Source organism: Triplophysa dalaica, chromosome 12 (genome assembly GCF_015846415.1).
Source record: "Triplophysa dalaica isolate WHDGS20190420 chromosome 12, ASM1584641v1, whole genome shotgun sequence".
NCBI classification, from domain to species: domain Eukaryota; kingdom Metazoa; phylum Chordata; class Actinopteri; order Cypriniformes; family Nemacheilidae; genus Triplophysa; species Triplophysa dalaica.
This window is the reverse complement of record NC_079553.1, coordinates 18,706,604-18,732,133: the sequence shown is the minus strand read 5'-3', so window position 1 is coordinate 18,732,133 and position 25,530 is coordinate 18,706,604. Positions and strand designations below refer to the sequence as shown.

Sequence of the window (25,530 nt, the reverse complement as noted above, 5' to 3'; positions counted from 1 at the left end):
CACTTAGCTGGCGGGTTTACGTTCGCAGAGTTCCCCATATCACTAACGCTGCTAACGTGGGTGGTCATCGGGGCCGTAGCCACAGATGTCACCGCTCGGGTAGCAGACGAAATGGTGGCTGGTTCCCGTAGGAAGACAGCCACCCGTGACCGCAACTTCTGAATGACAATCTGCCCGCAGTGCGCGCAGATATGTCAACGAACGCTGCTTCAGTGTGCTGGACGCCCACACACCTAATGCAGCGATCGTGTCAGTCCCCTGCCGCACCCAAGAGAACAGCGGAACATGTCCTTCTCGATGTGTGTGCGTGAGAATCCGGACGGTATGCCACCGCCGGTTGGGGAATGTTCAGAAAAGCGAATCGGGGTGCGATCGGCCCGTGAGCACTTAGCTGGCGGGTTTACGTTCGCAGAGTTCCCCATATCACTAACGCTGCTAACATGGGTGGTCATCAGGGCCGTAGCCACAGATGTCACAGCCCTGGTAGCAAACGAAATGGTGGCTGATTCCCGTAGGAAGACAGCCACCCGTGACCGCAACTTCTGAATGACAATCTACCCGCAGTGCGGGCAGATGTGTCAACGAACGCTGCTTCAGTGTGCTGGACGCCCACACACCTAATGCAGCGATCGTATCCATTCCTTTCCGCACCAAAGAGAACAGCCGCGCTGGAGAATGCTCAGTCAGTCCTGAAAAGGACTTTTAGATAAATCTCACACCCTCGGAACTGCCGAGACGCCCAGGGGAAGGTCGCTGCAGGTAGGGACGATCCGCTGCTACACGTCGTAGATCCGGCAGTAGAAGAAGACGAAGAATTCATTGAATTCGTTCAGTTCGTAGTCATGAGCGAAGGCTCTGAAGAACAAAAGGTAAATGAATGCTGCACGCCGGCTTCCTTTTATACCGGATATCCGGGGGCGGAGCCCGGCATGCAAATTTCATTCGCCAAATTTCATTGGCCTTTTCTATAGTAGTCAGAGTTGATTGGTTCTCAAGGGCGAACCCCATCTGTCGTTCTCGACACAACGTCGAGAGACCGACAGAAAGGGAACCATCATTCATTAAAAAAACTCTAAACTCAACAGATACTGTAACTAACAGTAACAACGATATGCATAAATTAAGCCAGCTAGAACTAAAACACTAATATTTATAAAAGAAAAAAATAAATAAACACATAATTGAACATGCTGCAATGCTACTTTCAAACTCTCGCAATATTGATAGTTCAGTTGGGCAAACTTTCAGATGCATTTTGGCCAAAAACTTGAGAATCTAAATCCAGTTAACAAAATAATCTTTGTTAGAATTTTTTGCATTCTTCGTTTTGCCGTGTCCCACAGCTACAAGCTCTATATCTTTACTGAAGGTGTCAAAGCAACTGTTTCAAATCGCTCTGAAGTGGTTTAAAACCCTGTACATGAATTAGAGCGTGATTTATATAATGTAACGCTAGACAAAGGATGACAACTTGGTTAATAGTGTTCAATATTTTTAAACACGTTAATCTGAACAAAAATGAATCGCAGTTAACGTTGACGGCCCTACTTAACATATATACTGACTTAAGAAATGGAAAATTTTGAAATTGAAATTAAAAATACTGTCAGTTGAAAATGAAATTCTGTTCATTTGCTCGCCCTCTTGTTATTTTAAACGTGTATGGCTTCCTTTTTTCTGCAGAACACAAAGGAAGATATTTTGAAGAAAGTTAATAACCGAACAGCGCCGGCCCCCATTCACATCTATTGTATGGACACAAAACCAATGCAAGTAAATAGGTTCCGGTTAACAACATTTTTCGAAGTATCTTCTTTTGTGTTCTGCGGAAGAAAAAAAGTCATATGGTTTTAGATTACAAGAGTAATTACAAGTAAATTATGACAGATTTTTCAGTTTTGGGTGAACTTTCATTTTAAACAAAACTCAAATCTCCTGAGATATGAAAGAACAACTTTGAATAATAACATTTTCCTCCAGACACGCAGACATACAGTACATGTCTGAAATGAAGCGTTTTGTTTCTGCGCTCAAGCATTGACAGTTGCTACGAGGAGATTATGTCTCCTGGAATCAGGAATATTCAATTATAGATAGCAGTTATCACCTGCGCTAAACGCTCGCACTGGCCTTTCAATGTGCTCTAATGAGTTTTTTCATCCTTAGAAGTCATTGATAATATTGATTGAAACCAGCGCATGTTTAATAGCAGGCCGGAAACACATGCTGCACGCCAAGGTCAAAAATGGGCAAGAAATGACTCGTAGATTAAAGAATGAGGAATGAAACGGCGGGAGATGAGGTGGAATGGAATGGCTTTGTCTCCGCTCTGCGGTACATCTTTAGGGACTCAGCTGGTTGTTAATTGTCTGTTATTTCATATATTGGGCCGTGCAGTTGCTGGCACTTAGATATACGAGTAAATGGTGGAGTGCTGAATGCATGCAACAAATCTGATTTTCATGAGGAATCAAATTGTCCTTGATCTTTTGAGATGGTGTAGTATGAAAATATAGGCTACTGTACAAAGAACATTTTCCCCATTCCACATTGACCTGTCTCTTTAAGAATGCTGGTGGAAAGTAGGGCACATGTGTTGACTGTGCAAGAGACTCAGGTTCAAATTTGGCTTGTATTATTTCTTAAATCCAACCACAATTTCTATAATTTTCTGTCACTTTTCACTGTCCTGTCCCATTAAAGATGCTCTGCATTGTGTTTTTATGGAGTAACATGCAGGAAATGTCTCTACTACTTGACAGATATCCCTGAATTAGGTGTCCTGAGAAAAAACACCAGTCTCTTTAAGAGCCCTATAGACTCTTTAAACAGCAACAGGGAACCTGAGCATGGGATGCTATACACTTTATAAAAAGATAGTTAAGCTAAAAAAGTGTTAGTGTTTTATATCATATATAATAAATCTTTACGAATGTTGGTAATCAAACAACATTGGACCCCCTTGACTTTATTGTATGGGCACAAAACCACTGAGAAATTTCTTAAAGTATCCTTTTTTGTGTCTACCACAGAAGAAAGTTATGAACAGGTTTTGAATGGTATGAGGGTACCTCTGACAGAATTTTATATTTTTGGGTGAACTGTCCCTTTAACTGGTGCCGCACGTTTTAATAGGCTGAAACTAAACAAGAAAGAAAATCACGTGCAAATGATAAAATGCAATTGATCATTATCTCTTCATGTGCATATTTGATCAAAATTAGGCATGAAAAACTGTGGTAAATGCCAACATTAACAGGTTGACATGCCCTTATCTTCAAAATCAATAAACAAAATTTGTGCAAATGAAAATATGGATAAACATGGTTTGTGCTGAGCACAGGTTTATGTTGTTAATTCTTGGCTGCTAAGAACATTACACAGTCGAAACTTAATTATCATATTTATTTTACCTCTCTTGGGTTATAAATTTTGTATAATATTACCCCAAAAAATGTCACATTTACAAAAAAATTAAAAGATAAACATCTTTATTAGATTAAACATCTAAAAATGTGCTGTGTTCGTAGCACTGCATGAACCAGCGTTATATAAGTAAAGAGTGATGCAGAAAGCCATTAGAGCTGATAAGCAGAGAGTTCGCATTTGCACAGATTGATATGATTACATCAATTTCTCCGCCATCTTCACCACAGAAGGTAGACATCCGCCGATCCTCCGAAGCTTGATAAATGTTGTTCCCGTTTCACCTTCAGCTCAGTAAGGCGTGCAGGCCTCCAGGCGGCCCGTGGAATCGCTGAACCCGGAACGACAGACGTGGCAGAGCTGTTCTGACTTCCTGGTGGTTCACTGGAGGTCTCAGTGGCTGCTGTGGCGAATGGAAAGTGACATGAGACAACCACAGGCGCTGCTGGGGCCAGGCTGATGTGACAGAGCTCATTACAGGGCCTCAGAGAGACTTACCCGCTAGCTGCTGTGGGTATTTTTAGCCTGAAAGGCCAAGCAAACCGCTGCCTTCCTAAGTAGATACTGTAGTAGGGCACGATTACGCAACAACCGTTAATCGGGCAGTTTTTAAAGTTGTAGTGTGTTATTTTTGTGTCGCTAGTGACTCCAAATGGAATTGCAAAGATATGTTTTTTCCAGGTACATTCAATTATATGTTCTTCAGGAAAATTTTGCATGGTTTTATTATATCAAAAGTGTAGTAACCATGGTTCTTCTTCTTTGGCAGGTTTATTTCCATTTCTATTACCCCAGTTTTAATACAAATACCATGGTATAACAAAGAAGTTTATTGCAAATTAAACCAGAAATCTATAGTTGTAAATCTTATTTGGCTTAAATCTTAGTATGGTTTAACTACTATCTTAAAGGATATAAACATAAGTAAATAAATATCATTAAATACAGTAGTACTATAAAGTATATGATAAAGTATAATTTTCTCACCAATTATATTTTTTTTAGTTTGAGAAGAATACAATTCATATTAATTCTGCAAATATATAAAAGCCCTAAATGGTTTATAAGAAATTAACTTTTGTTCAGCTAAGTTATAATAAGAATATTTAAATGTGACCCGGGACAACAAAACCAGTCTTAAGGGTCAATTTTTTGAAACTGAGATTTGTACTGTACATTGTCTGAAAGCTGAATAAAGAAGCTTTAAAGTTTTTGACCGAGATACAACTATTTGAAAATCTGGAATCTGATGGTGCAAGAAATAAAAATATTGAGAAAATCGCCTTTAAAAGTTGTCCAAATGAAGTCTTTAGCATAGCATATTACTCCCAAAATAATGTTTTGTTATATTTACGGTAGGACATTTACAAAATATCTTCATCGAACATGATCTTTACTTAATATGCTAAGGATTTTTGTTATAAAATAAAAATCTATAATTTTACAAATCTAAAAAAGTTCCCGTGCTACTTAAGACTGGATTTTTGGTCCAGGGTCACATATAATATAATATTATTATTTATTTATATCATTTAAGTATTAAAAGACAAAATTACAATTTGTCATGATGACGTATAATAATGCCGAAATATTTGAAGCACACCTTTTATTACTTTCATCGACTGTAGAAATGAAATCTCATGTGACCCCAAATGTTCCAGACTGCATGAAAATCTGTCCCGCCGCATGGATCCAGCAATCCTTGTCTCATCAATATAGAGATGCTCAAAACAATTTGCTGATACAAAGCAACTGGAAATAATTAGATCTCATGCATTACTTTGACCAGTAATATAAGTAAAAACATTCAAGCTCAAGTAATCTGCTTTGTGTGGAACAGTTAAGTGCTGTTTTGGTGAAGATGAAATGAATGAATTTGTGAGCCGTTTTAGTTTTTTTATTTGTTTGTCCCTTATGTAGAGATACATATCGGCAAGTGGTTGATGTCCTCAGGACAACATATTTTGTTGACCTAAGGATAACATTTTTATAAATAAAACATTAACCCACACCAAACCCTTATCACAATGTACCCCTAAAATCAGATGGAAGTAATAAGTGAAAAACAATGGTCTAGAAGCACCTAATCCTGGTTGAAAAATTGAATTAAAAATAAACTGTAAACTTATTTCTGAAATCTGAAATTTAAATGTTGTCCCAGGGTCAACATGATGTTGTCCTAAGGATATCAACCACTTGGCAAAAACAGGAGAGCCGTAATTTGACAGCAAACTATATGAGGTTGATGCATTAGCGCATCATTAAAATCATTTCCCCATTCCGAGATTCACTGTCTGATAAAATTGATATCTTATACATCCATATACAGTATACAGCTACACGTCCCCCTTGTGATCAGATTTTGAGCCCACCGGTAACGTTTAGCCATCTGACAGCGTATACACCCACTACAAGAAACAGTGCATCGGCTTGACAACCTCCGGTGATAAAATGTGTATGATGCGAAAATGCCACACAAGAATCACTGCAAAGCTTGTTTGCATGTTTCAAAAAAATCAAATAGCCAAAGGATACATGCTCATCCTTGTCAGAGGACACATATATAATATTTAAAATCAGTCGCTATCCCTCTGCTGAGTTACATAACTGCTATTTTTGCGATGAGAAGCCCAAGGGCAGCAGAGTAACTGTAATTATCAGGAAAGGTCAATCACTGCTGCAGAACACATATCTTCACCATCACATATTGAAGAGGCTGAGCAAAGCTCAAAGGAAAGCGGAGTCACCCCGCCTGCCTTTTTATCACTGAAGGTCATCAAGTCACTGGCAAAAGTTATTTACTGAGCACCGCACAATACACACCGTGTATAGCATACATAAGACTTTTAAAGGGATAGTTCGCACAAAAACACACTTCTTTTGTTATGTATTCATGTCATTTCAAAACCATGACTTGACGACAAAAATTTGGGGGAATGTTGGTAAACAAATGTTGGACCCCACTGATTTCTCAAAATATCTTCTTTTGTGAAAAAGAAAGAGTCAAATACAGGTTTTGAAGACATGAGGGGAATAAATGAGGACATACTTTTTTTTATTAACTATCCCTTGGACACACTTGCAAGAACTATTTCAGTCTTATTTGCTTGTCTGGGAAGACAGATAACTCTAAAATCGTTGGCCAAGATCACAGAAAAACATCACATTTCTGTCTAAACCTGAAAACAACTGTACCATAAAATGTTATTTTTAAGCTCAAATTGTACTAGAACACAATTTGTCAGATTGCAGTTTTCCATTCATAGTAATAGATAATCTGTAAATAGCTGCAGTAAAACAATGAGTTTGGACATTCAAGGTTTCAGAAGGACACCGACAAAAAATAGGTAAAGATATACATTTTTATTATGAGGGATTTATTTTTCTACTGTTTCACATGTATTTTACATTATGCACTGCAATGCATTGTGTTTTAGCATTAACGAAAATGTTCGTAAAATTCGTACAATTCGTACAATACTGTCTAAGACGTATAATGACCACATATCACAGGGTGTGACCACTAATATCATAATAACATCATATAATATCTCATTTTTAAGCATGGCTGAAATATGAATCTCTGATACAATTAATTCAGTTGTATGGGATTTTAAGAAAAAATAAGTTTGTTCATTTTGTTCATTTAAGCAGAAAAAATTATAGAACAAAAATATGAGATGATCACTTACCAAAACTCAAAGAAACGCAAATACTTGTTAAGCGTGTCAAGAAAATTAATTTATTTTAAGATAATACCCAGTTTCACCAAATGCACCAAGTTTATGGCTGATTCATAGATTAATTTTTTGTATTAGTATGTTAAATCAGTAAGTTACAAAATAGAAAAATGTGTTTAAACAATTTATGCTTTCATATTTAACCTCTATAATGTATTCTTATTGATTCATGTTCTCTACCAGGCTTGTAGATGACAATAATATCAAAAGACATCTCCCATATGTCCTCTCAAAATCAAGTGTTCCTTCTAAAGTGCCTTTACAGAACCCTGGTGCCATCGGCACACCAAACAACCGTCAGTCTCTTCATACTAATAATTAACTGTTGACAGTTCAGTGATTCCTGCTAATGAAGATCCACGGCTTTGTCTCTGCTTTGACACAGTCAGGAATGGTGTGAACTCACAGTGTCATGTGACCTGCCTAAAAAAGAGAAAAGTGAGATTTCCGTGATGGACTGTTGTGCAATCCAGAGAGTTTCATGGGAATCAGAACAGGTACACAGTTTTGAAGCCAGCAATGCAGTTTGAGCTGTTCTCATATAGAGGGAGAGAGATGTCCTCTTTGAATCCTACCACATTGTTTTCCCCCAAGGCTGAAATCTTCCCTAGCCTCCATCTGGGTGACTTACAGTGGCCGAGATGATTTTCCATGTGTGAGAAATAATTTAGCACCTACAGCGCACACGTTTATCTCCAACCTCAAATATGCAACATTCTGCATGATGTGGGAAAAAAACGTGATAAATTTCTTTCCTCGTTGCTTTTCCCTTGTTGGCCATTTTGCTAATAATTCATAGCAGGTCTGGCTCGATGAAATAGTCGTGTTAGAGTTTTCGTCTCTGATAGAGAATTCTGCATATTGAAGTTCCCGTATATTACACCAAAATTATAATAATTTTTCTATTTAGCATTTTTCTTAGTGAAAGGTCTAATTTATGAAATTTTAAATATCTAGCTCTGAGTTTGCAATTCGCAGCCAACTACTCAGTCCACCCTTCCCTTTTGAAGCACCACGGTGGCTGACACAGAACAAAGATGTCGTCACATTTTCTCTTCTTTGGCGAAGGAAATAACATATTTACAAAGCACGCTCTGTAGAGCAGTTTGTCCATTTAGGGCCACTGTAGAAACAACATGGTGGATTTCATGTAAGGGGACTTGAGGTGTACATAAATAGAAATTTTAAAAGCAAAACGCTTCATTATGTGAGGTCTTTATACACCTCTGAACACATAGTTATGTATATTAAATTGCACTTTGCCAATAGATCCTCCGAAAAATTACACACAGCACCTTTAATGCAATCAACAAAAATATATGTACTTATAAATATATGTGACCCTGGCCAACAAAACCAGTCGTAAGTCGCACGGGTATATTTCTGACAAAAGCCGAAAATACATTGTTAGGGTCAAAATGATCAATTTTTATTTTCAAAAATCGTTAGTATATTAAGTAAAGATCATGTTCCATGAAGATATTTTGTAAATTTCCTACCGTAAATATATCAAAACTTTATTTTAGTCAGTCGATCCCTTAATATCGCGAACAAAAAATGGTCAGAAACATGCCTACAAACTTAACTCGCTGCTGTCCGCTCTATGAAAACTACCCATTCAAGTTTGCTATCTATGTAAAGTTAAGAGATTCCGCTTTCAAGTTAATCTACTCTCTTCTATGTCATTACAAGGGTAAGCCAATAGAGAGTGTTAAAACAAACCTGTTTCCTCTTAGCAACGGCCTGCTATAGCGTCTCACGTGCGCAGCGTACACAATCCGTCATGATCGCGCTTCAAAACATGGATTCTGATGGAAGCGCGTTTGCTCAATCTAAACGCTAATGACAGCAATAATTTAATGAACCTAGTAAATGATTGTTTCGCAAATCATTGGGAAGATAATACAGAATGTCCAGAGACCGGCTTGACATAAGAGGATGCCCCGGAAGACGACGAATTCAATCAATGTTTAGATCGCTTCGACTCCGTGACCTGAAGGAATACAAAGTGTTCACTGCGGACTCAGAATTCGACCCGCTTGAGTGGGAAAATTCTTCAAAGTTCAGGTCAGTCAGTCACATACGTTCTTAAATGCCTTCTTTACAAAGTAGTGGTTTTCATGAGTTGTTTATGTCAAAGTTATGCCAATTTTGCTCTGACAAAATGTAAACAAAACATCATCTTAGCATGTTGGTCTGCCTCTGTTAATGATGATTCGTTGCCAGCTCAAGTGTAAAATTCAGGTGTAAAATTTTATATGTTCCTGGAAAATTAATTTTATGAAATTTTGTGTGTATAAAGTTTAAGCTGTGGTAAATCAATGGTGTTAGTTTCATTTATTTCCCATCATTACTAATATGCGTTGCTAAGGACTACTTCTGGAAAACTTTAAAGGCGATTTTCTCAATATTTAGATTTTTCCCACTCTCAGATTCCAGAATTTTAAATGGTTATATCTCGGCCAAATAGTGTCCTATCATAACAAACTATATATCAATAGAAAGTGTATTTAGTCAGCTTTCGTGTGGTGTATAAATCTCAATTTTGAAAAATGTACCCATAAGACTGGTTTTGTCATCCAGGGTCACATATGTACTTTTCCATGTGTTGTTGAGCATTCTAGCCTATTTTTCACCTCCCTGCAGGTCGACTGGTTTCAGGCCGTCGTCACTGAACTGACTCCTGTGAATATTTAACTTGAATTTTTCGATCTGAATTTGAGCAGTCGAATTAGACATATGTTTTCTTTGAAAAGTATTAACTTGAAATTTGAGATCTGAATCTGAATTTGAGATTTTTTTTATCTGAATTTGTGAGCATTAAATTCAGGTTTTTAAATTGGAAATCAAGAATTTTCATATTTAAATTTCATAGAGGTAAATTCGAAACAAATAAATTCAGATACATGGTTTCCAAAGTAAAATAATTCAAAATCAAGTATTCATAGGCTGTTAAATTTCAAAACATTATGTCTCTTATTTGCTTCCATAGTGATGCTTGACCACAACACTTAGATATAGGCTAACAGGGTGAGGGCAAGAACAGACCAAATTTCAATTTATCGCCTTTGAAAATGCAATCTACTCGAGCTCGGCCTGGGTGCCCAACAGGTTTTACCACATGAAGTGCCCATTTGTTTGAGTTTAACATCTGTGTGCCATGTTAACTATCATTTTATCATTGTTAAGCTTCAAAGTAGACTTTTTATTTGGGTAGGATGTATGGAAACAGTCAGTGATGAATCAATGATTCGGGTCACTGTGATGAATCCAAATCCCCATGCTCTGAAAGTGATAGCTCATCCAGAAATAAAAATCTGTCATTTCAAACCTTTATGACTTCTTTCTTCTGCAGAACACAAAATAAGATATTTTGAAGAAAGTTGGCAACCGAACAGCACTGAACCCCATTTACTTCTATTGTATGGACACAAAACCAATGCAAGTGAATGGGCTCCGGTTAAAAAACATTTTCAAATAACTTCTTTTGTGTTCTGCAAGAGAAGGAAAGTCAAACAGGTTTGAAATGACAAGAGGGTGAGTAAATGATGACAGGTTTTATTTTTGAGTGAACTATCACTTTAAGGTATTCAGCAGTTTCTTATAAGCTTGATTCTAATCTTTGGTGTAAACTTTTGATTCTTATAGTCTCGAAATCCAAGAATTAATACATTTTGGGATGAACTCCTAGCCTTCCGGTGTGAATTGTGTTGTCGGTGTATTTATTAGTGCTGCCGTCTGGTTATTTTTGGCTCCGGCTAACAGACAGCATCCTGCCATAAATACGAGGCAGGTTCATTTGTATTCCGGACCACGGTTGGTAAGCCATCTCAGAGCAGGTCTATTTTTCAACCCCAGCCCAGAAATATCATCCTGCACCACCCACTGCAAACAGGACGGAATACAGATGTGACCGAGCGGCCCATTTATTATTAAAATATATCTCCAGTAGTGCATGCTTCATGTAGACAAATTGCTGGACAAAAATGGATGGTATGTGTTTGGTTGTATTATTAGGATGTCTGTTAAAAGAGCATCTACCTCCGCAAGACATTTTTAATGTACACTCGTTACTGTCCTTTGGTATGGAATACTTTAGGAATATAAAGGTACCTTGAAATATGTTTATGCCTGTCAGGTTATGAAAGGGATGCTGTATTTTATCTACCATGGTGCTTTAGGGTACTTGTTTAAAGATGTATGTACTACTGCGATACTTGTTTGAAAGTGATGCATTTGGTCATGCAATTTTTGAAATAACATGCATAATAGTCTCTGCTTGATAGATAACACAGAAGGTGTCTGGAGAAATCATAGATGTGCTTTTGTGGCAGCCCTAGGATGGAATTAGAAATTGGGGGAGTGGCTTGTGTGTTTTAGCCAATCAGAAAAGTCCTCTGTGTGTAAATCAGTTACTTTGCTTAATGTTCAAAGCTTAGTGAAGTTTATTTAGTCTAATATCACTTCTTTTTATGTGTTTTTTCTATTTTTCTTACATGTTTTCCTTATTTAGTTAAATCAAATGTGAAATAGAACTTAAGATATTTATTTATTTATTATTTAATTCAATAAGTCAGTGAGTAATCGTATTAAAAAAGACCGATGCTGTCGCGCTCCGGTTGACCCAAGTTTGAGTCCTGGCTCGTGGTCCTTTCCCGATCCCACCCCCTCTCTCAGCCGTTTCGTTTCCGGTCCTCTCACTGTTACTGTACAAAAAAAGGCAAAAGCACCAAAAAATAAATCTTTAATAGAAAAAAGAGATCCCGATGTCAATATTGGCCAAAATAATAATGATTTAAATTTTTGACATGATATAGCAGCCTCGTCCCATAATGCATCGCAAATGAAATGTTGTTATAAATGTACTTCATTCAGTACCAAAAACGCATAAAGATACATTTTCTATATTTGTGTATAATGCCATATTTCTTTTTGCACTTAATAAAGTATTGCGTTGTTGTTCTGGAAAGCAGTTGTTGAGTTGGAGCGCTGTTTATTATGAAACACACTGGTTGCAACCTATGTAGACTGTGCCAATGTACCAGTTTGATTTCATTTCAAATGCAGAAGCTGCTTAAGTTGGTTCAGTAGGTTTTTGGAACACCGTTTTGAGCACAAAAGCAAATTAGGTGATGGACCAGGACCATACAGAACTGGGGCAGTTTTTAATCGTCTTCCTGTTATCTGGATCTGCAAGGTTTGGTTAGATGGCCCAGTATTCCCCTGCTGGTAGATTCTGTAACTGCACCATCTGGCAGCAAAAACATCTTTCTTCACTGACGCCCTTTTAAAAGTGCTCATGTATTCTGGGGAATTTTGGCAAGCAACACGTCTAATAGATGTTTTACTGGCTGAGCCATTGAGGTGAGAAAAAATGTTAATGAATACATTCTTCAAGTTGGCTAGATCAGATATGTTTCACTCATTCATTCAGACTCCCATTCATGTTCTTTATTTTCTCTCTCCGTGACGTCTTGCGCAATTTAAATCCTATTGTGGAGCTCAAGATCCCTCTGCATCCTCAGTCGCTAGGATATATCCGTTAATGACATTACCCCAGTGGCCGACTCTCTGGTCACATGATCTTAGATTTCTCTTAGCTTAACCACAGCATCGTGTTAGTCCATACAGTAGATGAGCTCTGAATGCACCCCATCAATGGAGCCCTCATGGCGGAAGACATGGTACGTACGCAAACTTTCCTCGCTGTGATTTTCTTAGCCTTGGAGATGAAATGTTATGAAATTTGCACTTGAACTACTAAGAACTGAAATTGTGTCTGACTTTATAGCTTTTATAGCAGAATATGAAATAAAGCTGAATAAAGTGGCTATTGAGTTCCAATCATTTGGGATTGTGAACAATAAAACAATTTGGTTTTTAAGACCAGAATCTTTTAGTAATCAATAAGTAGTGTGTTGTTTTAGGATTGTAACTTTAAACTTTCTCCTTCTCTGGAAATCCTCCTTAAATGGTGAATTTGCCTCACAACACAGTCAGTCAATAGTAGTTAAATGACAGCTCTTAGAATAAAAGGTAGATTTGCTTTAAGTTGGAAAGACGTGGTGGGACACAGACAGAATTAAACTGATTTAAAGGATTGAGTGGCGGCTGCTTGTGCTTCAAAACAAAGTCTATCTGAGAGTGTTTGCCTTAAAATTATTGAACGATTAATTTGTCATCAGTGTCCTGATTTAATACGGCTCAAACAATAAAATCAGTGCAAATATATATTTTGTTTATTTGTATTGTCAATTCACAGGAACATTTAATTAACATATGTACACATACAAAGGTTCCCTGCTGTGATGTATAATTATTCCATAGCAACACCCTGGCAACCAGCTATAATACCGCATGATGTTCTCACGCTAGCAAGTTGCAAGAAGAGCACAGTGTTGTTTTTTACAAATGCTGGGTCTGTCCGTCCGTCTGTCGGTATGTTTGTTTAAAGTAAACACTCCAGGACAAACTTTAAGCTGTGTGGTGGCCACGATAATCCCCCTTGATCAGAAAAAGTGGATTTGGCTGAGTGTGTCCCAGTTAACCAGGCTGATCAAAGCCTAACCCCCCATCTCCACCTCTCCCATCCTCCGCCGGCATTTATCATTCAATCCATCCATCTATCCCTTTATCTCTGCGTCTTTTCCTTTCAGTGCGTCTAAAGCTCATCAGAACTGTTTAGCCTCTGGCCGGGGCTAAATTTACAATAATGTTTTTGGTTTCAGACGCACACGGTTAGATCATGCAATAGTGTGCATGTGCTTTTTTGTTATTCTTTTTATTATCAAGACCTTTTCATCAGACGCACACGCCTGGCTTGAAGTTAACTTATGATCTGTCTTTGATTGATATATATATATATATATATATATATATATTTATATTACAATTCATTTATATATATTTTGTAAATTATATTAAAACTATTCAGCGATTATTGATTCTTTGAAGAGGTCAACAGGGAGTTAAGTTGGAGCCACATAACGTTTGTTCTTGTTGTTGCCGCTGAAACTGTCAATACAGTTCTATTGCATATGCTTATTATAGAAGTATGCTTCATATTTGTTTTGCTTTGCTGACTTTATGTACTGCACATATCACTGCCACAAACCTCTAGCCTTTGACAAATAACATCTGCCCCCAATTATTACATCATACGTTTTTGCATGTGTGTGCTTGTTGGAACGACAGTATATGTGTTACTCTCTGCAAGTGTAAGGACTGTATATGAAGTAGAATGGTATATCAAGAGCATTATGTGTGCAGGAAGCCAAGTTGTTTGTCTGCACTTGATGCTTGTGTTAAAAACAGTTTATGGTGCAGCAATAGTGTGCTGCATTGCAGCATGCAAGAACAGAAAACCAACTGAAGCTTGTTTTAAGAATTGTACGGTTTGGTCCTCTTAAATATAGAGGCTTTGGGGCTCAGAGTAATTCATATTTAAAGATGCCATTCTTTTGCTGCATTTGAAGCTTTGATTATGTTTTTGGGGTGTTTAACAATGGAAGTTCATGTTTCCAATTTCAAAAAACGCTTTATGTTACACATACTTCAAGTCTTTTGTCTGATGTCCCTCTTCTAACAAAACGACTGGATTTCTTCCGGTCTATATAAAGTCCCTCCTTCCGAAACGCTCTGATTGGTAAAGCTGACCAGGTCTGTCGTTATTGGTTCCCCGCTTCGTGAATGTTTACAATCTCTGATAACCAAACACTACTCCAGCAGCTCTTCCTCTTCTCTAAGGAAGGCCTCTCCCCTTCTTTGGCGTATTCGTATGACATCATGTACCCGGGAAGTAGAGGGCTGTAGTCCGATTCCAGCTGTTCTCTGTTGTTCTTGAAAAGCGAATTCTGCTAAAGACAATATCTCGCTTGGCACTGAACGTTGAACTTTATCATTTTACAGGTAGTGTTTATGCTCTAACAGCAACATTACACACAAATTAAAGGTTGAAAAATGGGATCGCGGGGAAAAGGATCTTTAAACATTCATTATTTCCTTTGTGGAGACCTGGAACCAGGATCTAATATTCAGCCTGTATTCAAAATGTTCTCATGTTTGAGAATGCAAACATGTAATCGTGTTAGAATAAGTTTATTAGCTTAGTGACGATTCACATTTCGCCTGTAAAACCATGCTAAAAACGCCAGACGTGCAGCTTTTTTTTCTTACCCACGGTAAGAAAGTTGAACTATTCTAGAGGGAGGGCCGAGGAGGGCCCCGGGGATGACTTTCAATGGATCTGCTTTCCTGTGGCACAGTGTTAGAGCATGGCGTGAGCCACGCCAAAGTCAAGTCAAGGTTTGATCCCGGGGATTGCACGTACTTAGATACAAATGTATAGTATAAGTCACTTATAAAATAAAAGCATCTGCCAAATGCATGAATGTAAATGTATAGATGAAGAAGTTTCTATTTCGCTTTCATTTTCTGCAGTGCTCCGTGCTCAACCAATGTCTGAGGTTTTGAGATTTGGACAAAGACATATTTTTGGTGTTTTTATGTTCGGTTCAGTAATTGATTTTGAGTAAGACAAACCATGTGATGTGTTATGACGCCATTGAATACGTTCTGCATGGTTTAAACACATGGGTAGCGGATGTTTGTTTTTGATCTGCAGTTTAAAGGCTGATCAGCTGGTTTGCCAAATTGTGTGCCATAATGATATTTAATAGAAGACGTAATTGTACAACAGTTCCGAGGGGTCAGAGGTTATCTAAACTTACCATTTACCAAGAATACATGCTGACAATTAAAGCTGGACAAAAAAAATCGATTAATCGTGTTTTAAAATGCACATGCACAATTTTTTTCTTTCGCATTTAAGCAAACACTGCACATTCATTAACGTGAATGTTATTGCTACTGCTTTTCACTAGATATCACTTTTCTTTTTACACTGGGTGGATGTTACCAGGGAGCATTTCATTCATTTATTGCTTAATTATGATGGCGGATGCGGGAGCGTCATCGAATTTAACATCACCTTCACATAAAACGCAGCAGATCACATAGTTGCAGCCTCTCTTTACAGCTAATGTAAAATAACCTGATCCTGTTTGATCAAGGTGTGAGATTGTTCTGTTTCAATATACGTTATATAAGTGTGTTTAAAGTTTAATTACAGGTTTGTGGCTCTTCATTAATAAAATAATTCACCATTATAATCTATTGTTTACTGATCTATAGGATTTGTATTTAATATGTAATCATTGTCTCGAATCGAGAGCTAGTGAATCAGAATCGAGGCGGCACATCAGAATCGAATCCCGGCCCTAATGTCAATGCTTGGATTGTGTGTGTGGAGTCTTAGAACAACATGTCTATCTTTTATAATAAAATGTTTTTTTTTGTTGTGGTCTTTGTGATTGACAGTTCTGCAAACCTATGATGACAGACCGCTGAAATAGAGAATTCAGTGTCAGACATAAAGCACAGACCTGTGCACACAACATAAAAATGCAACAAGACACATTGCAATACATGCAACGAGACAAACAGCAAGCAATGCAAGACTAGATATGCCACAAAACAAGCAAGACACAAACGAAACATGCAGCCAAACGAAAACGACTCGCACCAAGTTAATACCTCTACTGTATTTAATGGTCTAATCTTTGACTTTACCAATTGAGTTCGCCAGAATAAACCTCTTACAGTGTTGGCAGCTCAGCCACATGGTCCTGTGTTTTTCAGTGGCTTAAAGTGAGGACAGGGTCTTTACATGCCCGAAAAAGCCCCTGGGGAAACAAGGTTACAGCTGGATCACTGGCGTTTTTCTTTTTGCAATTATGCAATAAACCTGTTAGATTCTGTTTCAGACATTAGATGAAGATGCTCGTGTATTTGCTTTTAGAGAAAGGGAAGAGTGATAACAGGGCCTTAGACGATGGATTGAGTCGATGACCGCTTGATTGTATCCCCATCTCATTTTCTGCCACCATCTGCTGTGTCCAGATGGAGGAAGACAGTGAAGACAGAGCTGATGAAAGGTTGAAGATCCACAGAACAGAAGTGAGAGTTTCATTTGTGAGTGAAGGAAAGGAAGAGAGAATGAGTTTAAAATAGTGAAGTAGCTCAACTGGTAGTGCATTGTGCTTCCAACGTGTCATTGGTTTGATTCCCAGAGAAAGCAAATACTGATAAAACAGCTCAAATACGTTTTGTAATTTGCTTTGGATGAACGTCTCTGCCTGCTGCATGAATGTAAATTGATGCGTGTTGTCAAAAACGCAGGCAAGAGGCCATAAATAAAAGTGTGATTCAGAAAGTCTTTCATTCTACCTGAGTGCTACTCAGTTTTTCTCTTTCTCTCATCCAGTAGCCTGGAATTTCTGGTAATCATAAGCTTTCACAGCACAACAATGTTTTTCATTCACTCACTTCAATCGCAGTACATGATTGCAGCTGTCACACAATGTGAATCCTTCAAATAAGACCAATTTAAAGGCGTAGAGAACCTAGGACGCTACCAGGGAAAGTCCAAAACGTTCCCTTCATCAGCCACAGTTCCATCAAATGATACTCCAACTGTTCCGATTGTTCTAGAAAAGTGTGGTAAAGATGAATGCTATTATTCTCAGAGCGATGAACGCTATTATGCTCATAACTGGAATGAAGATGAGGACCCACAGAATGAAAATGTGACAGCTAGTCGTACATGTATGAACCAGAGTTTTTCTATTCTGTTAAGCGTTATGGTTGGGTATGGTTGGCTTATGTAAGATATTTTCCGGTTTCACTTCCAGTATTTCCTATATTATTATTCCCGGTTCCGATTCCGGTTCTATTTAAATTATACTAAGACAGTAACAGTAACAACAGCTTTTCAAGTTGGAATAAGCTGGGTGGTCAAATAGTCCCTTGAATCCTCCTGTCTTTAAAAAAAAAACAGAACTCCAGGTTCCCAACATAAGGTGGTTGATAAGGAATAAATTATAGTTCTCGGTTCCCAACCCTATTAACCATGAAGGGAAAAATATATTTTTTTTACTCACCGATGTGTCATTTCAGAACTGTATTTCTGCGGAAAACAAAATAAATATTTTGAAGCAAGCTGGTAACCAAACAACACTGTCCCCATTGACTTCCATTGTATGGACACAACCACTGAGACATTTTGCCAAATATCTTCTTTTGTGTTCTGCAGGAGAAAGAAAGTCATACAGGTTTAAAATGACTTGAGGGTGAATTAATGATTACAGAATTGTATTTTTTGGATGAACTGTTACTTTAATTTGGATGAAATATGGCATGCTAGCATACTCCATGTTGCCGTAAATACAATAGGTTTTTTTTGCGTGTTTTCTAAATCAGTCTATATTTGTCCTAGATGAAGAATATTTATAATTATTAAGAATGCATGAGGGCATGTGGAAGTTAAATATCTGAAATGTGGTTCAAATTTTTTTGCAAATGTATTGAAAATTAAGAGAGTCAATATTGAATTTGTGTTTACGATAAAAATTGAATCAGTAATTGGAGAAGTTACTGTATATTTAACAATAATCACTGCTGTGATGCTTACATAAATCATTCATAGGAAAGAGATGGTCTTATCTTTATAGATAAATGAATAATGCTTATACAAACAGTTCCGGTTAAAATAACTCCCTATGCAGCTTCCCCTCAGAAATCTGCTCCTCTTTCTTCTTTGGAAGCATGTTTGAATGGATTTATCCCAAATCACTTTCCAGAAGCAAACACATGCACCTGATCCTGGACATGACTTGAATTTTAAAATTAAGCATCCCATGTTGGTTCAGGGAATGTGCCGGATTTAACACAAGCTCTCTCAACAGCATCTGAGGCCACAACGTGGATTAATACAGAAAAGACGGGTCTATCAGGCCTGGGGTCCCAGTATGAAGTGCTGATGATAGGAGTTTACTGGGAATTTATTGTATAAAAATAAGGGCTGTCTAACGATAAATCACGATTTATCGCATCCAGAATGAAAGTTTTTGTGTCTATAATATTTGTCTATACTGTGCATATTAATTTTGCATTTTATTTAAAAAAACATACATGTATAACTATTTAGGAAATAGTTACATTATTAATATTTACCAATAATTAAAATTATATATAAATATTTATAAATGTATATAGTTTATATTTTTCTTTATAAACTGTTAATTTATGTGTATGCTTTTATCAATACAAAATGAATATGCACAGCACACATACATATTATGTAAACACAAACTTTTATTCTGGACACGATTAATCGTGATTAACACAATGAATTGTTTAATTAGTTAAGTTGTGTTCCGCTTAAATTTTTACTGTTTCTTTAGGAAGTTAAACATGCTGAATATGAAAGGCCATAATTTATATAACCATCAATGGTACCTTCCCTGTGCTACAGAAATTTCTAGAATTTTCTGACATTAACAGTTGAAAAATTTGTACAGTTTTTGTTTATTTGCAGTATATCGACATATTGTAATGTCATGAAAGTGAGGCAGAACCCAGGTGCAGGCAAACAAAGGGTTAAATAATTAACCGTACAAAACAAAAATAATAATCAAACAGAAATTATTCCCGCAAGGGGGACCAAAACAAACCAGGCAAAAAGGTAATCCAACTGATGAGAGGTTGACGGAGATACAGGAAGGCGGGGCTAGAAGACGCAACACTGGAGAGAGAGCATGGCATTACAAAACCACAACAATGCCATGCCCTTTCTTCACATAAAACACATGGGCCTGACATGATCCTGACACAAGACCTGAAAACCAAGACAAGGAGAGACATTGCAGTTGATGATATAAGCTTAAAATGTATTTGAGCTAAATATACACAAAAACATTGACGCTACATGAAAAGAAATATTATCACAATAATTAGCACCACAGAATTGTACGAGAACTGTAAAAAGGCCTCGGACAAAACCAAAATTTGTTACACTGAGTAAACTTTTGACAATATTTTTGTATTTAATATACAAAATGCATTAAAAATTACAAAATGTTTGTAACTGTATCTTGTTCATATGTCCGATGATACCAGAAAATTGTGTAAAGCACTGTTTACATTCATCCGCCTGGAAAAGTAGTTCCATCTAAAAAAAGAGGATTCAGAGTTTATATCTTTAAAAAATGTAAACAGTCCCTTAATGAATAATTTGTGCAAGTGCCTTAGCAAAAATATGACATTTTATTCGGTAGTGAACAAGTGTTGTTGAACAGGCTTAACTTATGTTGACCCGAGAACATTACTGTATTTTTTATTGTTGTGTAATAGCGATATGAAAATGAATGTATAAACTAGTCCAGTTTTCTCTCTCTCATCGTGAGCGCTCCCGGCCCAGATTGTGCACAGTCATGCCAGCATGGTGGCCGCTCATTCATAAGGGTGACGTTTTCATGCCAGCTGCCCCGTGCCAGTGCAGACTGACTGGTGGATGGGAAGTGTTGGAACATAACATGTGAAAATCCACAGGTCAGCCCGAGAGATAATTGCCATGAGCCCGGACCACCATCTGATCCAGGATTCTGTCCATATGAGCCATTAAAGGCCATAAATCTTTCCCAAACACATCAGAGGCATTTGGATGCTGATATCTGTAACTCATAGCTCATAGGTTGGAAGAGGCAAATGTTTCATCGTCCCAGCGTAATCCTTTGCCAGTGGTCTGAGGATGCACAGATGTGCCATGTTTCCACTTGCGGGTCCCTGCCAACTGAAGCAGATGTGAGGTCAGGGCAGAGAGACGAGTCCTACCATCAACTACTAGCTATACAAACTCATTCTTTACAATTAGTTTTCACATTTTAAAAGTCATCTGTCTACCTCTCAAGATGTGATTTTTGCTTGTTTCACGAAGGGAAGAGTGAGGGATGAGTGTATCTCTCCTCTCGATGGCTGTATGTGTGTCTGTAGTGGTTGTTGATCATGACATCTCGAGTTCACTAGTCTGATAACAGCTGGTCTGGTGACCCTGTTCTCATTAGTGTGCATTCAAACAAATGAGTCTGATCAGACTCCTCACACCTCCTCACACTCTCTCCTCCTGCTCTGCTTTCATTTCATATTACTTCTTTTTCTTCTCCTCTGCTCTCCTGATCTCCTTTTATCTCTTCTCCTCTCTCTTGCCTATTCTCCGCCTCTCCTTTTCTCTTATCTCCTCTTACTCTCTCCTTTCTTCTTTTTTTTCATATTGTTTTCCAATCTCACTCTCCTCTTATATTATCTCCTCTTCTCCCTCCCTCCTCTTCATTTCTCTCCTCATCTTTCCTCTTATTCCATCTCCTCCACTTTTCTCCTCTTCTTCTTTCTCAACTCCTTTCTTTTCTGTCCCCTCTTTATTTCCTCTCCTCTTCTCTCCTCATCTCCCTCTCCATCTTTCTTCTTATCTCATCTCCCTGCCCTCTTCTCTTATTTCATCTCCTCCTCTTCTCTCCTCTTCTTCCTTCTTATCTCCTTTCTTTTCTGTCCTCTCTTTATTTCCTCTCCTCTTCTCTCCTCATCTCCCTCTCCATCTTTCTTCTTTCCTCATCTCCTCTTCTCTCTTATCTCAGATCCTTGTACATTATCTCTTCTCCATCTCCTCCTCTTCTCACTCTTATGTCCCTTTCTCCCTTTCCTCCCCTCTTCATTTCTCTCCTATACTCTCCTCTCTTTTCTGACCTCTCTTTTCTCCACGCCTCTTATTCATCTCCTCTTTATTTCTCTTGTGTACTCTCCTCTGCTCCTCCTGATTCTTTTTCATCCCCCTTTTCTCCTCCTCTCCTTATTTCCTCTCACTTCTCTCCACATCTCCCTATACTGTTCTGTCTTCTCTTCTCATTTCTCTCCTCTTCTCTCTTCTTATCTATTCTCTCTCTCTCATCTTCTCCCTTTCCTCCCTTCTTCATTTCTCTCTTCTGCTCTTCTCCCTCTCTTTTCTTTTCTCTCATCTCTTTTCTCCATCTCCACTTTATTTCTTACTCTCTGCTGCTCTCCCTTTTCTCCCCTTTCCTCATCTCCTTTAATTTCCTCTGCCTTCCTCTTTTCTTTCTCCTCTCCTTTCTTATTCTCTCTTGATCTCTCTCCTCTTCTCTCATCTCTTCTCCTCTCTTCCTCTCTCCTCAGCAGCTCCGTGCTCAGCTTTCTGCTGAAATCATCAGTGTTCTCATCCAATCAAATTAGCTCTGTGTCCTTCGTCTCCACCAATGAGACCCAGGGAAAGCAGAAATGTGGCTAGCAACTGGAGACTTATTGAAAGACTGCAGTTAACTCAATGCCTGAGGTTTTGTGTGTGTGTCAGGATTTCATACTAACACCCAGCTTGAGAGATACACACTGATTCAGCAAGAGAGAAATATGCCCCAGCGCAACATTTAGTGCAGTAATAAAACAGACTGGTTTTCGTGGTTCTTCATAACTCCTCTGTTATCAGCTCTTGTCTGTAGGACGCGTTTCAGTGATATTGACACATTTAGCAAAATAAATAGCAGCTCCTCTGCTTGGTGTTGATTTAAGAAGACACATTCTGATAAAGGCTAAACTGTCTTGTTTAAGAGGCACATGCTGTCAAACAGGAGACAAATCATTATATCCTAGCCAGAATGGAAAGAATGTGTTCGCATTTACATTGTATAGCCCTTATAGCCCATTTAGATAAACACCAAGGTTGTTTCAAAGGAGAGAGTCCTTAATGAGCTAGAAAACTGCATTTGGTGCTCACTCAAGTGATTATAGATTAACATGTTTTTATTGCATTTATTACTTACAGTCGCATAAAAAATTAAGAGACCATTCCAAATTTTTATTTGATCACCATTTCTAGATTTATTAAGGCAATTGCAGTCAACTGTCTGTTGAATTTCAACCACATCAAACCTCAGGAGTGACATTAAGTCATTTTACAGCAATGTGACAACATGAAAAGACACATGAAAACTGTTATTTTGTTGCTGAATTGAAAATGAAATTGTTTGAACTCTAAAAAAATACAGAGCATCTTTTTTGTTATTGTGACCCTGTTTCTCCAGTTTTCACTCTCTGCAATGTAAAATATTTTTATATTTGAAATTTGGGAGAAATATTGTTAGTATTTCTAAGAATGAAACGAAAATTTTAATTTTAATTAAAAACATACCTATACATCTAAATTCAGAAAAAACGAAAATTGTTTTCAAATAGTCTCTTAATTTTTCAGTGGCTGTATATCCAGCTGACTTTGAAAGATTCAATCTGTATGGTTCTCTATCACGATTTCTGTTTAAAACTACAAAATTGAAGGTTACGTTATGAATTTAACCTTAATATAAAATGATATCAGACTGACATTACCCACAAAATAGGTTGCCAACTTAAATCTCATTATTATGACCTTGCAGTTGCAGGTCGGGGTAATGAACAGTAAGCAAAGAGTTTTAAAACAGATTTTTGTGCTTGCTAAAAAACGTTCTGTGTATTTTTAACATAAAATATGTAAAGATTCCGGCTTTGATGCACTTAAATCTTCTTTCAGTTTTTAGTCCAATCTTTTTGAGAAAATGGCTAAATTTACCTAACCCAACAATTGGAGAAGAAAATTAAATAGTAGATCTAAAAGTAGATTATGTGAAATCCTTATTACTCCTGTTACTTGCCATTTTTTAATCGTCTATCTGTCAATATTAATGTATGCAACATTTTTAAATAGATGTCTAGTAATAGGTCTGTTGCTGGTTTGTTTGACTGCATCATATGATGTTTTCCTAGCTCTTCCCCTGTGTATACATGCCTGTACAGCGCAATTAAAACCGCAGCACTTCACATTTACTGCGATTATGGTTACTGTTATTATGATTTTAATCACATTTGCATAATCGCAGTATGTCTTTAGCTTACACGAGTTTCAAGTTAATTGCAGCATTGCCATAATTACATTTAAAATGATTTAATGGATGCATGTAAATTTAGAAGATGTAACTTTTGTCAGTCTGATCGAAAGAGGTTATAAATTGCAGCCGATGTTTGTTCTGGTTCATTTGTCACAGTGGAGATGTATGAGTAAGAACTATGAGTGCTGTGCATAGTGTACAAAGTGCATACTGTAAAGGTATAGTTGGGAGAAGTATAGTATTTTAGTATGCAATTTATGTTTAACATTCCTTCCCTCTATTGTTCTGTTTCCTAAAGATGTTCCACTTCTCATCAAACACACAAATCTCCACTTTCTCTTATACTTATAATGATATCTTATGCTGATATCCCCATTGGGAACTGATGTACAAAATTCAGAGAGAGAAGTGACCAGCTGAGACCAGAAAACAACGTCTCATCAGAAATCATAGCAGAAATGAGGGCTGCTCCGTGTAGACTGAGAAAAAGAGCAGAATGTTCAGTCACTTAGAGAGGCGAGGGTTCTTCTCCCGTGTGTTATGTAACCGCTGAATTATTTGATTAAAAGTGTCCTCGTGAAGATTTTGACTGTAACCTCAATCTATTTGACTTCACTCATCTGTATGTGACTTCTATCTTATCTTATTTGTTTTGTTTAATATATATTGATAGTAAAATTATTATCAAATGCATATAAAGGAAACTCATGCTTTGCTTTATTCATCATAACTCAGTCCTGTCTTGGTTCAGACCCCATTAGATTGAGTTTATATTGAAAAAACTTTGAGATTACACCCTGAATCATAAAGCCCATGCGTAACGGAACAGAGTGCCCTATTTTTCCTTCAGCTCACACCGATGTTGCATATTTCGATTATATAATTCAGTGTTTAAAGATTTTTTCCTTTTGCTGTGCAGTGATTTCGATTTTATTTGAATGAATTGTTCTGCTTTAGTTTGATGGACAGGATGCACGATGACTCTTTTAAGATTTGTTTAAAGGAGTTTTGTTCAAAAACTTTCCATGAGGGCATTTCCAATCCTGGTACTGTTTATAAAAATAACAGGATTATATTTGATTTTTTAGGTTTTCCACAGAGGCGGTTATGAATCAAAATATATATAAAAAGTGAAATAGCATCCTGTAGCCTGTGGTATTAAACTTCAGTACTGTGAATTTTAATGTGACCAAACGTTTATTCCAGCCCGGAGCTGTTTACTGTGCAGACAGTTTATTTCACAACACTGTGGAAAACCGTTTTGGATTACCTTTATGGGCTTCAGTTTTAACTCAATTTTGCTTTGAAACGCAGAGAAGCATTATATTGCTCAGACGTTGCTCTTCAATACCTCATGATTTGATGGAGCTCTATGTAGTGTTTTATTAACGTGTCAACTTAGTGTCCAATGTTTTTTCTTAAATTGCTTTTTACAGTTAAAGAGCGCTAAACTGGCAAATGAATGTTGATTTGTGTAGGTAAAATAATCTGGATTTAGGTCAATTTGATGAAAAATGTTTAAATTCATATTGAGATCTTCCATT

The 25,530-nt window shown here is 37.4% G+C and overlaps 1 protein-coding gene across 6 annotated transcripts in view; it reads left to right on the top strand.

Moving 5' to 3' along the window:
- oxr1a (oxidation resistance 1a) overlaps nt 1-25,530 on the top strand; it is a 124,847-nt gene that overhangs the window by 14,126 nt on the left and 85,191 nt on the right. For 4 of the 6 annotated variants that reach the window (XM_056761801.1, XM_056761798.1, XM_056761799.1 and 1 more), the window contains exon 1: nt 9,061-9,233. The exons of 1 other annotated variant lie outside the window; for it this stretch is intronic. In XM_056761801.1, the coding sequence (XP_056617779.1) occupies nt 9,076-9,233 (158 nt within the window). In that variant the 5' untranslated portion in view covers nt 9,061-9,075. Of the gene's footprint in view, nt 1-9,060; nt 9,234-12,809; nt 12,851-25,530 lie in introns of those variants that run through there. One more of the 6 variants, XM_056761800.1, reaches the window with a different exon arrangement.